This window comes from Polyodon spathula, chromosome 1, assembly GCF_017654505.1.
Source record: "Polyodon spathula isolate WHYD16114869_AA chromosome 1, ASM1765450v1, whole genome shotgun sequence".
NCBI classification, from domain to species: Eukaryota; Metazoa; Chordata; class Actinopteri; order Acipenseriformes; family Polyodontidae; genus Polyodon; species Polyodon spathula.
In genome coordinates, this window is record NC_054534.1 from 44,202,978 (window position 1) to 44,217,434 (window position 14,457).

Consider the following 14,457-nt stretch of genomic DNA (forward strand, 5'->3'; position numbering starts at 1 on the left):
AAACACCCAGTGTGGTGCAGGACATGGCTGCAGTGGAGGAGGAAGCAGAATCTCAGTCCTGGTTGGTACAGCATCAGTTGTGTGTTTTGGAGGATTTAATGGGCTTATCAAGTGTGACTGACCAAGTATAACTGCATTTTAGTAGGTTTTTTACACTAAGGGTGATTTTACATATTTAGGTTGTATAAAAAGTGCTGCTATGTGTAAAACATCTATCCCTATATGTAATAACCTCCCCCTAATGGCAACTAGTGTTTAAGTTGAAAGTTGTTCATAGTTTTGAATGGTTTTACATTTAGGGGGGAGATATTTTACATTTAGGGACAAATGTATAATTTTTACATTTAGGAGGAAGCAAGATTGTACATTTAGGGGTGATTTTACATATCTGGTTGTACATTTACCATTTGAGTAGTACAGTAAACAGAAGAGTTTTGGTAATACTACTGAATAGGATTATGTTTCACAGTTGTTTGTTTTTTTGTTTTTTTACCTGCCAATTTCAAATAAGTTTAACAGGTTTACAGTATCAGTAATGCAGCAAGTGGGGAAAGTCAACACCTCAAATACTGGTCTAAATATCCCCAGGTGGATGGAGCATTTTAAGTTTAAGTATTTTTTTGGTTAGCTTTTTGGACAGCACGTATCACTTGAAAAATCCCTTTAAAGAATAGTCTAAAAAAATGCAGATCTGCAAAAAACAAATTTTCCACGTGTCTTTCTAGATCAGTGCTTGTCTTTCTCATCTGGTTTAGTTTTAACTGAACTCCTTACCAACATTTTGTTTTTTTAACTTAGTTAACTGATAAATTACTGTTTTATGAGGATCGGTGTAATTGAATGCTGACTGTGGGCTGTCATGTTAAAAATAAGTAAATGCAAAAGCAAACTATAAAGATGCCATGTTGTTCTATGGAAAGTGTTCAAAAATAAAAATGTGATATACAAGACAAACAATTTGTTGTTTGTCTTGTCAGAAAATACCAGTCTTTGTGAGTGAAAGCCGCCTTCACTACCATCATTTTAATTTGACTTGGAACGGTTCCAAAAAAATAATACTCAAATATTGATTTGTTGCCAGGATACGGAGGCAAAGTCAACCAAGAGACTACAGTAACAAAGACAATATTGTCAGCTTGGTCTACAGTTTTTTTAGCACTCTACCAAAAATATACAGTAGTACAAAAAATTATAATGAATACAAATATGGATTATTCATTAAGCTTTATTATTATTATTATTATTATTATTTATTATTATTATTATTATTGTGAACAAGTAGGATTTTAAAACTCCTTACGAAAAAAAAAAAATTTTTTTTATATATATTATAATAATAAAAAAAAAAACAACGCAGCCAATAAAGGTCTTTTATAGAGTAATCATTATCCTACTGTGCGTGGTGTCTAAACTTCAGCATTGTGACTGTCTTACTGTACCCTTTCATGTTATCCTGTGCAGGAAAAGTATAAAAGTTTTGGGCATAAATAAAAAAGATTGATTCACAAAAACAAAAGGTTTATTTAGCATTTATTCGTCCCACAGCATTTAGATGAACAATGAAGAAATGAAGAAAGAGAATAAGTGACTTGTATTGATGTTAATACAGTTCTGACTAGTGACTGTAATAGTGTATCCATCTTAAACATATCTCTAATAACATTTTATTAAAGATTAGTCGCTTATTTAAATGTTGCACCATTGCCGCTGTCCCAGCTGCACTGTATCCTGGTAGAACTTGCAGCACGCGCAATGCTACAATATTGTAAGGATTTTAAAACTCTTGGTTGCCTGACCCTTTAACGCTTTAGCTTTGGCACGTGGCCCGAATACACCCATGTTGGAGTGACCGCTTAATAAGCTGTTTTAAGCCCATGTACAAACCAGGCAAAGTGGCTGTCACCGCCTGGCTGAAAAAACCCGATCCGCCTGTCTTGCAGATGCTACAGTGCTATTGATTTTGCTTCTAGTAGACTAGATCAGTTGCACATTTCTGGGTAAAAAAAAAAAAAAAAAAAAAAAAAAAATCTTGGAACCACATGACAGCTGTGTTACGTCTTGACACAACATTTAACCAATCAGAGAATTGAAGGGGCGGGTTTACTGTCTTAAGCACTTTGAGAGGCTAAAACATTAAATGACAAACCAATTATTTTCAAAGCAAAAATAGTGACAATGAATGCAGAGGCTCAAAATAAGCCGGTCGATCGTCACAATCTACCTTCCTAATACTATATTTGCGCTGGCTACTTTATTAAAAAAAATATTAAGATTATTTTCGGGTATTCTCATTCAGTCCATTTTTTGTTGTATTATTGTACTGTAAGGTAATATATAGTACATAATAGCTATACATATGCACCAAAAAAAAAAGTGTATTTATTTTGTTGTGATATTGTAACAATATGTTCCCAGGTGCTTATGAGAAATATTGCTTAAGTGCAGCGTTGCTGGGTTATTACACTGCGGTTTCTTGCAACAGTTATGATGGTGACCAAAAGTATGCAATTACTGATGTGTTAAAAAAAAAAAAAAAAAAAAAAAAAAAAAAAAAAATGGTTAAACTGAACAGTTGCATTCAAAAAATGTAGAACAGCAATAAACAAAAAGACTTACAAAGAAAGCCGTTTAAATGAAGCAATAAGCTCAGTAGTTAAGCTGAAAAGGAAGTGAAAAGGTTTTTTTGTGAACTCCACTAACCCTACGTTATCTTTCCCCAGTCAAATCGCAGAGTGCCTAAGTATGCACGGTAACTTACCATAATAAAAAACAGCAATAAAAAGAAAATGTAGAACATAAACAAGCACGACCTGATGCAGTCAAAGACAAACAACACATTGTTCATATTCTTTAGCGTATTATATGTTTAAGGTAAGGCAAGTTTATTTTTCTATTAAAAGTGCTCCCAACTAAAATGTTCTACCGCACGGTTGTACAGAATTCCTGGGGAGATCCCTGCAAACGATAATCAAACTAATTAAAACTGGTTCTAAAACCACTGTCTTTTGTTAAAAGTGACATGCTAGAACTTTAAGTGTCACACAATGCATAATAACACACTATTGGAACACGTAGGCTTTTTCTTTCACACGCACCTTGCGTGGGGCAGTGTACATATTGTTCCAGTTAAATGGTACAAGCTCTTATTGTTTCATCAGCCTTTGTTCCTTTCAGTTATACAACCCGTTACTTATGCTTCCCATTTAAATGATGAAGGAAGTGAGAAAGCATTGAAACTGTAAACATTGTGTGATTTTCCTGTGCATAATGTTAGCTTTGCATCCACACAGGGTTAATAAACTCTTAAAATTAAGCTGTAAATAGTTTGTGCACATCACCAGTTTGCAATCACCAGCCTTATCATTCAACCTTGTGATGCATGGGTATAGTGCTATGCTGCCTATGAGAATGGAGCAAAACTCATAGCATTGTTCTTAAATGTAAGTTATCTGGGTTTCTGCTGACATTGGTAACGTGAAGAAGAAACACAAATGTTAACTTTAAATGTGCTTTGTCTCACACCGTGCATCATGCTAGGGAAATAAGACCAAATTTGGTGAAGGAAATTACATAAGCTAGCTGTATGTCTGTGCTGTACGAAGTAATTTAACATCTCTGGGCCATGCCAGCTCAGAAAAAAAAGCCAACATCTCTGATGCCATGAAAATGTTGGTTGCCAGTCTGTCCGGGTTCACCAATCCTGGACATGCTTTTTTACCCCCAGAATACTGGCAGGAGATTGAGGTCTGAATGGCATGCCCAGGATTGGTGAAGGTGGGTGAAGGGCGCAGTTTAATGCAAAGAGATAAATAGGAGTGCGTTTCTGAGTTCAGTTGTGCGAGTGACAGAGGTTGTCTCAGTGAGTAGTAGACTGGAATTTAGCACGAGAGAGATTTTAATTATTTTGTTTTGCTTTGGCGTGGTCCATAATTGTTTATTTGTCCTGTGTTAATAAACCGCAGAATTCAAGCACAAAGCTACTGCCTGTGTGGAGCCTGCTTTCATTTTACATGTGACATTACAAGATGTTATTTTGAAAATTGAAGATGAAAATCATATTTTTCTAAATATATTGTACTGTTTACTGGGGGGGGGGGGACTCAGCAAAAAAGAAAAATCTCTGAAGGGGGCACAGCAAAAACAGACAGGTCAACCTGTATCTGAGTCGACAGCGGTTCAAAAACAGCTGTTGCAGTCAATCAGGCCAGGTGACTGGTTCACCACGGTGGACCTCAAGGACGCATATTTCCATATCCCCATCAGACCAGGGCACAGGAGGTACCTGCGGTTTGCTTTTCAAGTAACCGCGTATGAGTTCCATGTACTGCTATTTGGCCTCGCTCCCCATGCCTTTTCGAAGTGAAGGAAGCTATCCTGGCCCCATTGAGACTTAGAGTCATTAGAGTTCTCAATTATCTGGACGACTAGCTTGTTTGTGCTAAGTCTCCAGCACTGGCAGAAGCCTACAAGGAACTGATCACTGGCCACCTTCAACAGTTAGGCCTTACAGCCTCACGCCTTCTCTGACAGCCTCCTATCTTGGAGTGTGAAGAGAATAGCCACCTGTTTTGGAGCTCTTTCAGCTCAACAGAGTGCTCATGGTAATGGCGTTCCAGAAACTTTTGGGCTTGATGGCAGCAGCTTCCCAGACCCTTCCTATGGATCTCCTGCACATGCGCTGTCTGCAGGCCTGTTTCAGCAGCATGGTTTATCAACCCACATTGAACCATGGACTGCCTGCTGATAGTGTCTCATCACTGTCTGAAGGCACTCTCTTGATGTTAACAGCTGGCCCATCTACGCCTCGGCGTAGTGCTGAGCAATGTCACCAGAAGGGAAGTCGATACCAACGACACATCCAGCTTGAGCTGGGACACTGTGTGGATTGGCAGGGGTGCGCAAGGTGTGTGGAACCCCCCTTGGCAGAACCCCCACTCCACATCAGTGTTTTAGAGCTGCAGGCAGTTTACCTGGCCTTGCAGCTTTTATTTGCAGGTGGGCCGAGGGAGACACGTGCTTGTCCATACGAACAACACAACAGTGGTTGCTTACGTCAACCACCAAGGCGGCCCAGTCTACATCACTTGGCCCACAAGCTTTTGCTCTGGGCACATGAGAATCTCTTCTCCCTGCAGGAAGTCATCTGCCTGGGCTGACATACTAAGCGGCGGACTTCCGAGGTGGTGAGCCTCATTTGGGAGAGGTTCGGGAGAGCAGAGATAGATCTCTTTGCCTCCCAGGAATCAACCCCTCTGGTTCTCCATAATAGGAAGCGGGGACCTGCTGGTGATAGTTATACACCTTTCTATGCTCCCGCTGTGTCTGGAGAAAATCAGGCAGGACTGGGCCAAGGTGTTAGTATTGGCCCAGGAGGCTCTGGTTTTCAACCTTGATGCAACTCCTGAGCAGCTAGCCGTGGAGATTGTCCAGACACCATGACCTGCTCTGTCAGGCACAGGGGACCTTTTGGCACCCCAGCCTATTGAGCCTGCAGCTCTGGGGCTGGCCCCTGAACGGCTTCGTTTGAGCCATCTGGGGCTTTCTAATAGGGCTAGACACCCTGCAGAATGCCAGAGCACTGTCCATGCATTCCCAGTATGGCTGCAAGTGGTATGTTTTTCAGATGTGGTGTCTGCCTCGTGGGTTCGACCACTTCCTAGCGGGGCAATTTTTGAAAGGGGCTCGGCAGCTTCGGCCGCTTACGAAGGACATTGTTCCTTGCTGGAGGCTAAACGTGGTGCTTAATGAACTCATGAAGCCTCCATTTGAGCAGCGTGGAGTGCAGGATGCACCCTATAGCCTGGAAACAGTCTTTTCTGTGCATTTTAGTACAGCACCAGAAAAAGTAAATGTTACATGCAAGTTCTCAGAACACTGAAAAGCAGGGTTACTGTAGATAATTCACATTTTATTACTGGCATGAAAGATTTAGGCAATGTGATTTTTTGCATATAAAATATAAATCTGAAAATTAAATATACATCTTTCTTACTGTGATTACACAGAATTTGATTAAATCAACATCATAAACTTATCACTTTTCAAAGACCCTTCTTTCCAGAATTTGTATCAGTATCTAGCATTTTGTGGGTTCCTGTGCAGCTTCAAGTGCAGTCTTCAATTGCTGTTGATCACCGGGGCTGTGGCTCAAAGTGAAGCAGCACAACAGCCAGTGCTAACAAAGAACTCAAAGCTACTGCTTCTTTCTTAATTTCCCTCTACCTCCTCTTTGTGAGGCCCAAAGGGATGGTGGCTGGAAAAGCTGCAGAGTCGAACAATGCTGCAGCCAAGAGGAATCCTTTGGCATATACTGTAGCTACGTACACTACAGCAGAAGTCACAATATTACCCATTACACCAGCAAAGGGTAGAAAGAAAAACTAAATTTCAAAAACATTTTTAATTGACAATGATTCTTTTCAATACAAGCAATGCAACATCAGCTCAGTCTTTTAAGGTAAAGTAAAAGTATGCACATCAGTATGCACCGAATCCTCTGAAATATTTCATAATAAGTAACAGAAAGGTTTAAAGTGTGTTTAACTTGCAATACCGTCCATAATAAAAAAAAAATACTTTCTATCATGCATTCTGCAATATATTTTATTATCAATCTGCATTTACTTTGTGGACATTAACCTTTCTCTGGTTACGTTTTAAAAATAATTTACTTTACCTTCAGTTAACATTGAAAGAATATGCAGAGCTTTGCAAAACATTAAAACAGTACATTTATGATCTGTAAGGATTCAAAAAACAGAATGGAAAGCAGTAGGGATGAATAAGGTGGTCAAATGTTTAACATGCTCTGTAGCACAACAAAAAAAATGTATGGGTATTTACCTCTTAAAAGACCCAAAACCTAATTATTAGGTTTTGCCTATAGAAATTAACAATACTGATTGATATGCAAATAACTCAATTTGATGCCGCAGTAAAATAAATTTCTGATGTGTTGGCACAAATGGGCTTGGTGTTCTGCAAAAAGCAATATTCTGTACAAATCAATTGTGAATTCCTTCCTTGGTTGGTGGAGAAACAGCTTTTATGTATTTAAAGTTTGTTTTCTTTTGTTTTTTTTTAACATTTGCAGCATTCGATGAAGTGGACCCTTCTTCATTGTTTGGTGTTTTAACACGTTTCCCTGTGTAAATGCCTCACAGAATACTTACCCATGAAAAACAAAACTATTAGTGGACATCATTGTATAAACACTGATTTGACCTTGATCTATGCTGGTGTGTAATCCAGTTACAGTGGGATTTTATTTATTTATTTACTTATTTATTTAATGTGAATTAGTATTTGTTATGAAATTCAGCAGATCATAAAAAAAAAATCAATCTCGTTTTGCTTACTGTTTGCTTGTTGGTCATTAATATGTCTCAACTAGACATTAAATGAATTATTTTAGGGTAGGAACATACATAGAGCCAATGGAAGTGTATCAGTCAGGTTTTGTGATCTGTAGAAAACAGCTGGTGTAGTATTGGTTAGTGTGCTAGGGAAAAATAATGTATGTTTGGATTTTTTTCCTGTTGTAAACTGACATAGATATATTAAAGATAACTATTTAACATCTATGGAATAAAATTCTCATACCGGTAGGTTACATCCTATTAGGTGTATGTGTGCTTTTCTACCCGTAAGCTGTTCTGGGAAGAGAAAATCATTACTGGTCTAGTAGATGATTGATTTTTTTTTATATATATATATATATATATATATATATATATATATATATATATATATATATATATATATATATATATATAGTGTGTGTGTGTGTGTGTGAGTCTTGGCATCTCAACTGATGCACTGTAAAATGAGGACAAAAAAAAAAAAAAATGATTTTCCTTTATCTTCATAAGAAATGGTCCTAATTTAAACAACCAAACACTGGTGGAGTTTGCTGTATATCTGCCAATGAATGTTTAGATCAATTGAAGAGACCCATTATTTTTTTTTTTCTTCATTGTATAGGTACGGTATCCGCCCTGAAAATGTGATCATATATGGCCAGAGTATAGGAACAGTACCATCTGTGGACCTCGCTGCACAGTATGAGAGTGCAGCTGTCATTCTGCATTCTCCCCTGACCTCTGGAATGCGGGTAGCTTTTCCAGATACAAGGAAGACGTATTGTTTTGATGCGTTTCCAAAGTAAGTATGTTCCTATTGTAATTATTTTTAGGCAGTCTCTGCCTTCAGCTGAATTGCCTGTACTGTACATGGACAAAAACTGTTTTCTGGTTCGGTTGCTGGTAGCTACCACAGGATATTGTGCCAGTTGAGTCATGCTTGCTGTTACAGAAAGCATGCTTACCCCAGGTTTTTCTTTTGATAATGTGAGGAAATACCAAGTAATTGTCTCTTCCTGAGAAGGTCTTTGTTCCAACCATGTTCTTATTTTTTAATTAAACCAGTTAAACCTCCATCCAAGTTGTTGACTACTTCATTTATACCTGTTGTAGACTTTCCCTCTTTGATTGTAGTTGACCGTGCCTAATAATACTAATGATAATAAAGAAATTGCTTTTTAAGTTGCACTTTTCTTCTAAATCTGAACTAATTGGCTGTTGTAAGGCAATCAATACAAGGCACTTAATAACTATATATAGAGGCATACTGTAATGTGCAGTTGTTGGAATTGCTATCAGACATTGCTCGAGATTTGGACAGATCCATTTTTTCTGCTGCTGCCATTTTGTTCATTGCCGTGGGTTTAATAAAAGCCTTGTCCTTCACAAGCAGCAACACGTATTTGCATTTTAAACAGTGAGTGTATCCACTCAAAAAGGAGCTTATTACAGCAGTGTTAAATGGCTATACAAAGTACAAGTGCATTAATAATGACTGCTTCTGCAAATAGTATCGTAAAAAAAAAAAAATACTAGCCCTAATTTATTTATTGATCATTATTCTAAAATGCATGGGCAGTATCCTGAAGTCTCACAATGATGTAATGTCTTTTTGTCTTTTGTTTTTTGCAGCATTGACAAAATTTCTAAGATTACCTCTCCAGTGTTGATTATCCACGGAACAGAAGATGAAGTCATAGATTTTTCACACGGACTAGCACTATATGACCGCTGTCAAAGACCAGTGGAGCCATTATGGGTGGAAGGAGCTGGCCATAATGACGTGGAGCTTTATGGACAGTACCTTGAAAGATTAAAACAGTTTGTTGCACATGAGCTGGTGAATTTGTAAAAAAAAAAAAAAAAAAAAAAAAAAAAAAACTTTAAAATGTAACTGTGAATTTGTTTTGTTTCATTGTTGTTTCTTGTCATATCAATGTGGTAAATAAGATGTAAACCTGAGGGTTTTGTTTGCAAAACAAGTTTGCTGCCTTTTAAGAAATGTGCAGGTTATGATTTGTAGATATTAATAATGAAGGTTTATTTAAAAAAAAAAAAAAAAAAAAAAAAAATGCTGGAATACTATAATGCAGTCAGTCTAACTAGTTAACTAATTTCTGTACTTGGTTCAAAGAAAGGTAAGGATTTTTATTTCATTTTTTTAATTCTTAACTGAAAATATATGTAATATTTAAAAAGTACTGTACACAAATATAATAATATAAATTTAGAAAATTGCTGAGGAAGTGTTGCCAAATGTTCAGCATGTCAGAAGCATATTTGTACGGAAACATTTTTTAAAAATCACAAGTAAGCTGAAATGTATGTTTGTCTGTTTTTTCAAAGATATTGTTTTACTATGTAATAATAATAATAACACTATGTAACACAATTTTTGTTCCTGGGTAGTAAGTGTTATTTCCTAATTGCTTATGCCTCAAAAGTATAGAAAATGGCTATTATTCCCCACAGACTTTGCTTTTGTGACCAGGACAGTGATGTTTCAAAATATTGTAAATACAGTATAATCATAAATTTCAAAAAATCTTTTCTAAATCTTTTGTAGTCATTTTTGTATTACTTTAGTATAAATACATGTTAATTTGGATTCATATGTTTTTTTTCTGACTTTATGTGAACGAAAAGACACAAAAGCGTCCGTTTTCTCATTGGAAATAGTGATATTTCAAAATATCACTGTCCTGGTCACAAAAGCAAAGTTTTTGGGGAATAATAGCCATTTTCTATACTTTTTGGGGCATAAGCAATTAGGAAATAACACTTACTACCCAGGAACAACAACAAAAAAAATGGTTACACGGTGTAATAATAATAATAATAATTCAGTCAGCTTAAAGTTTACTTTTCTTTCTCAGATTACTCTTAAATGTTGAATGAATCTGAAGGCATAACAACATACAGCTTGGTTAGTAACCTAGCTTGTTTGCCACTCCTATATTAGACTTTTTTTAAATGTATTTTTAGTTAGGAAATATAAGTGAAGATGATGCTTTAAAACAGTTGTAATCGTTTGTACTGTTTGTACTAGGTGTGGATGAACCCATGCAGTCCTGTATCTGTAAATGAACTGCTATAATATGCTGTTTACTTTGTAGAGCGTAATGGAGAAAATGCATTCTCTCAGCTTTTTCAACTTGTAAATAATGTAGTATTTCTACTTTACATTTTTATTTCTTCCTTGTATGTTTTGCTCACATATTTCTAAATCAAGTTTCTTTAAAACAGGGTGGGTAACAAAATGTTAATATTTATTTTGCCCAATGTAGTTAGTTTTATTTTTTGTGTAAGCTACCTTTCATTACAAAAGGAGCTTTGCTTATAAAACACTAATAAATATGTTAAACTTTTTTTTTTTTTTTTACACGAAATCAACATTCAACAAACACCCCGCCAATGAGGTGTGGGAGGGTGGGTGGGAGATGAATATCGAATTACTATGATATATATATATTATATTATATATATATATATTATATTTTATATATATATAGATATATATATATATATATTTGAAATGTATACAACTGAAGAAATGTGTCAGGTACGACAGTCATTGTGAACACGATACTATGAAGGACTACAGGACTGATGTCCGGTATTGCCATACAGCTGAGAGGAGAGAGAGGAGAGAGAGCTAGATATAGAAGCAGAGATATTATCGTATATACAGCTATATGATAGATAGATCTATATATATTATATATATATATATAATATATTTATATATATATATATAAACACACACACACACACACACACACACACACACACACAATAATTTTCTCCTCTCTTCATATAACAAAAAGAAGTCCCAAAGTGCAATGGTATGCACCCCTCCAAACAAATGTATATACAAATCCATCACTTTTTTATTATTCCTGGGGATATTGTAGTTTTCAAAGATTTTGTTTAAATTTAATCTTTAATAAGAGCAGTACTTGGTGGTTTGAGGCCTGGGGACTTTGTGTTTCATCTTTCTTAAGGTACTGCAGCTCCTGGCCATCAGGGAGCATGACTGCCCTCTTTCCTTCACTTTTTATGAATAAGTGTGTGATGCCTTTCCTCTGGCACAACTACAGAACCACACAAAATGTAAAACATGCATGCTTTCTGTGGCCCCCTGGTGGCTATCCTGCAATATAACCACATTCATTAAAAAAAAAATACAGTTCTTTACAAAAATGATTTGACATATTTAGGAAATGTTATTACCATATAAGCCCATGCTAAGAAGGTACAATATTAGAAGTACAATGTCATTAAAATACAAAAACACAATTTGTTAAAGAAATGTGATTCATATATATTAAATGCAATAGTGCTTAATTTAGAAATACTAAAAGACACTTCAATTGCAAGTGTTTCGACTATCTTTTTTTATTAAATGTCTCAAGAAATGTGTCATTTATCATTGAATTTAAGTATTTTTAATGTTGCTTTTGAGCTGTACATAAGCTGGTTTCAATGGTGGGGGGTGCTTGAGCAAGTAAAAACTACATTTAGATGTGAATGTAAACAAACTGGGACTGCTTTAGTAGAAAGTTTAAAACTCCAGAATATTGTAGTACAAAACACACAAAGGAAACCTTTAAATATTTCTCCCATTGCACTGCTCCCCAACCACTTCTGCTGTTAAACCTCTAATAGGGTAAATGCAGGGCTTTATTATTTTAGACAATACTTGTCAGTTGTTTTTCAATAATTTTAGCATCTCACTTATCTCTCGATATTATTTGTGTACTTTTTCTTTTAAATTAAAACAAGGGGGCTGCAGGATGACCCTAAGGAGGCTGAATGTGTCAGGTTGCGCATCCCTTGCTTAACATTTGTCCTCCATGTCCATACATTAGGGTTACCATGGTAAAAGTATTTTTGCAGCTTACTAGTCTTAAAATATGCATTTGTAATACAATATAAATGGTGCGTGACCCAAGTATAAGGCAGATCAGATTTCCTTAACTTTTAAATCTGCCACACCTGCATGGGTAGTTGGTCTTACAACTCCTTTGTTAAGAAACAGTGTCTGTTTTTGTCATTCTAGTCTTAGTTTGCCTGATTCATCTTTGCTAAAAGAAGCAGTCAAAACAAGCAACAGAGTTGTCACCTAAATCTTACAGTCACTATGGCCACTGGGGGGGGACCCAGAAAAAAAAGAGTTGATTTCATTGGTGGAAGGATTAAGGGCTGAATAATCAAAAGGCAGGGAAATAGACACACTTAACTCATAAGTATTTATTCCATCATTTAAAATCGTGACAAGGTACAAGGGACAAAACTGCCTGTTTGGTCATTCAGGTCATGAGTCATTTGCCATGTTCAAACATACTTGTCAATGCTTCACCAAGCTGCTTCCCACTATTAATTAGACCCATCACATCAAAAACACCTAATTGGTTATAAGATAAAAGTTTTACTTCCCCATATAGTGTATTAACAACTCTACAACACTTCACTAGCTTTTTATGATTAAGAAAGACAAATGAGAATGCTTTAAAGTTTGATAATATATTACCTTCTACAGGTGTTTGTAGTACACATGGAGTACATTAATTGAGGTCAGATAGAAGTTACTTAAAAAAAAAAAAAAAATGATAGTACAGTATGTAGCAATTTAAAATGATCTTGTTCACTGTCTCAGCATATACCATGTATGTAGTAATAATGAATTAAAAATTAAATACAACTTTCAGCAACTTTTCAATATGATATATAGTATTATAATAGCAGTTTATAAATTTAACAAAATGTTTAGATGGAGAATAGGTAAATATTAGAATTATTAGATAATGATCCATGTTTAAAATACATTTCATACTTTTCACTGATTTTTTTTTTCTTTTTTTCCATACAACAAGCTACAATTACAGTTCCCAGCTCACATCATCACTAAAGGTCAGATTTTTCAGTAAAAAACAGGTCATTAATTCCATATGCACTGTCAGCTCTGGAGAATGTTTTTTTACAAGTTGGAAGTTAGTGATTTATATTGCAGGAAAGAGGATGACATCCTGTAGGCAATGACAATGTTCAGCCAGGACTGTTTTCCTGTTTATCGGAAATCCACAGTATGAGAAGACAACTGCCAGTTTGTTTTTTGGCTCAGTCAAATAAAATACCAATAGATCAGTATACAGTTTATTTTGTTTGTTTGTTTGTTTTTGTTCATAACATTTTTCATTACTGCTTCATGGAAAAAGTATTCCAAAAGCCAAAAGGTAAACATTGTACAGACTGAAGCTGGCTGGCATCCAATAGTGAGCTATTTCATGTTTTAAACAGTTTTTTTGAATGTTAGTGTATGAATTCCTATAGACTACATGGGTTGCAGAGGGAATTCAATTTGCATTGATAGGGGAAAAAACATTTTGTCTAATCCAAATAGGGAAAAACAGTAGGTTATTATTATAACCCTGGTTCCCTCAAATAGGAATGTAACCATTACTGAATAGGTATTAACCTCTATAAGACCCAAATCCTGAATAAGATATAACAAAGCTGCTCAGCCAAGCCTGTGACGGAGTCACGCCCTCCCCAGAGGGTATAAAGGACTGCATGCACAGATCTTGGTATTTTTCCTTCAAGCCTGCTGCAACCATGGACGCAGCGACCTTGAAAGTTACATTTCTATTTCAGGGAATCAGGTTATGATAATAACCTAATATTCCCTTTCAAGTATGAAATGTAAGTATTACCAAATGGGTCAGTATTCCCAAGCCGTCACAAGGGCAATGTTACAGAATGACCGGAATGCTGCAAGGCTAAACCGAGGTTGCCATGTGCTTTACCATTCAGAACCCCAGTAACAAGTAGCTAGGGCTAAAAAACCGAAGGAGAAACTTGCTTTTATGCCTGTGTTGTAAGGGTTGACTGAGAAGCTGCCCTTAACACCTTAATTTCAAAACCAGGGTTTTGAGGATCCAAGACCTAAGTTTGTAGAACCTAATAGAGTTATGGGGATTAACCCACACCGCTGCATTGCAAATGTCCTTGACAGACGTTATTCAGACTGCCTCCAACTTTTTGCCATGTCAACATAGTATGCCAGGGCCTGCACTGGGAAAGGTGGAAGGAAGCC

General features: G+C 36.2%; 1 protein-coding gene across 2 annotated transcripts in view; it reads left to right on the plus strand.

Moving 5' to 3' along the window:
* LOC121319124 (alpha/beta hydrolase domain-containing protein 17B) overlaps positions 1-9,724 on the plus strand; it is a 36,933-nt gene extending 27,209 nt beyond the window's left edge. For both annotated transcript variants that reach the window (XM_041256314.1, XM_041256310.1), the window contains 2 exons: positions 7,984-8,163; positions 8,994-9,724. In XM_041256314.1, coding sequence (XP_041112248.1) covers positions 7,984-8,163; positions 8,994-9,213 — 400 coding nt within the window. In that variant the 3' untranslated portion in view covers positions 9,214-9,724. The remainder of the gene's footprint in view (positions 1-7,983; positions 8,164-8,993) is intronic.
* Positions 9,725-14,457: the final 4,733 nt, after the last annotated feature.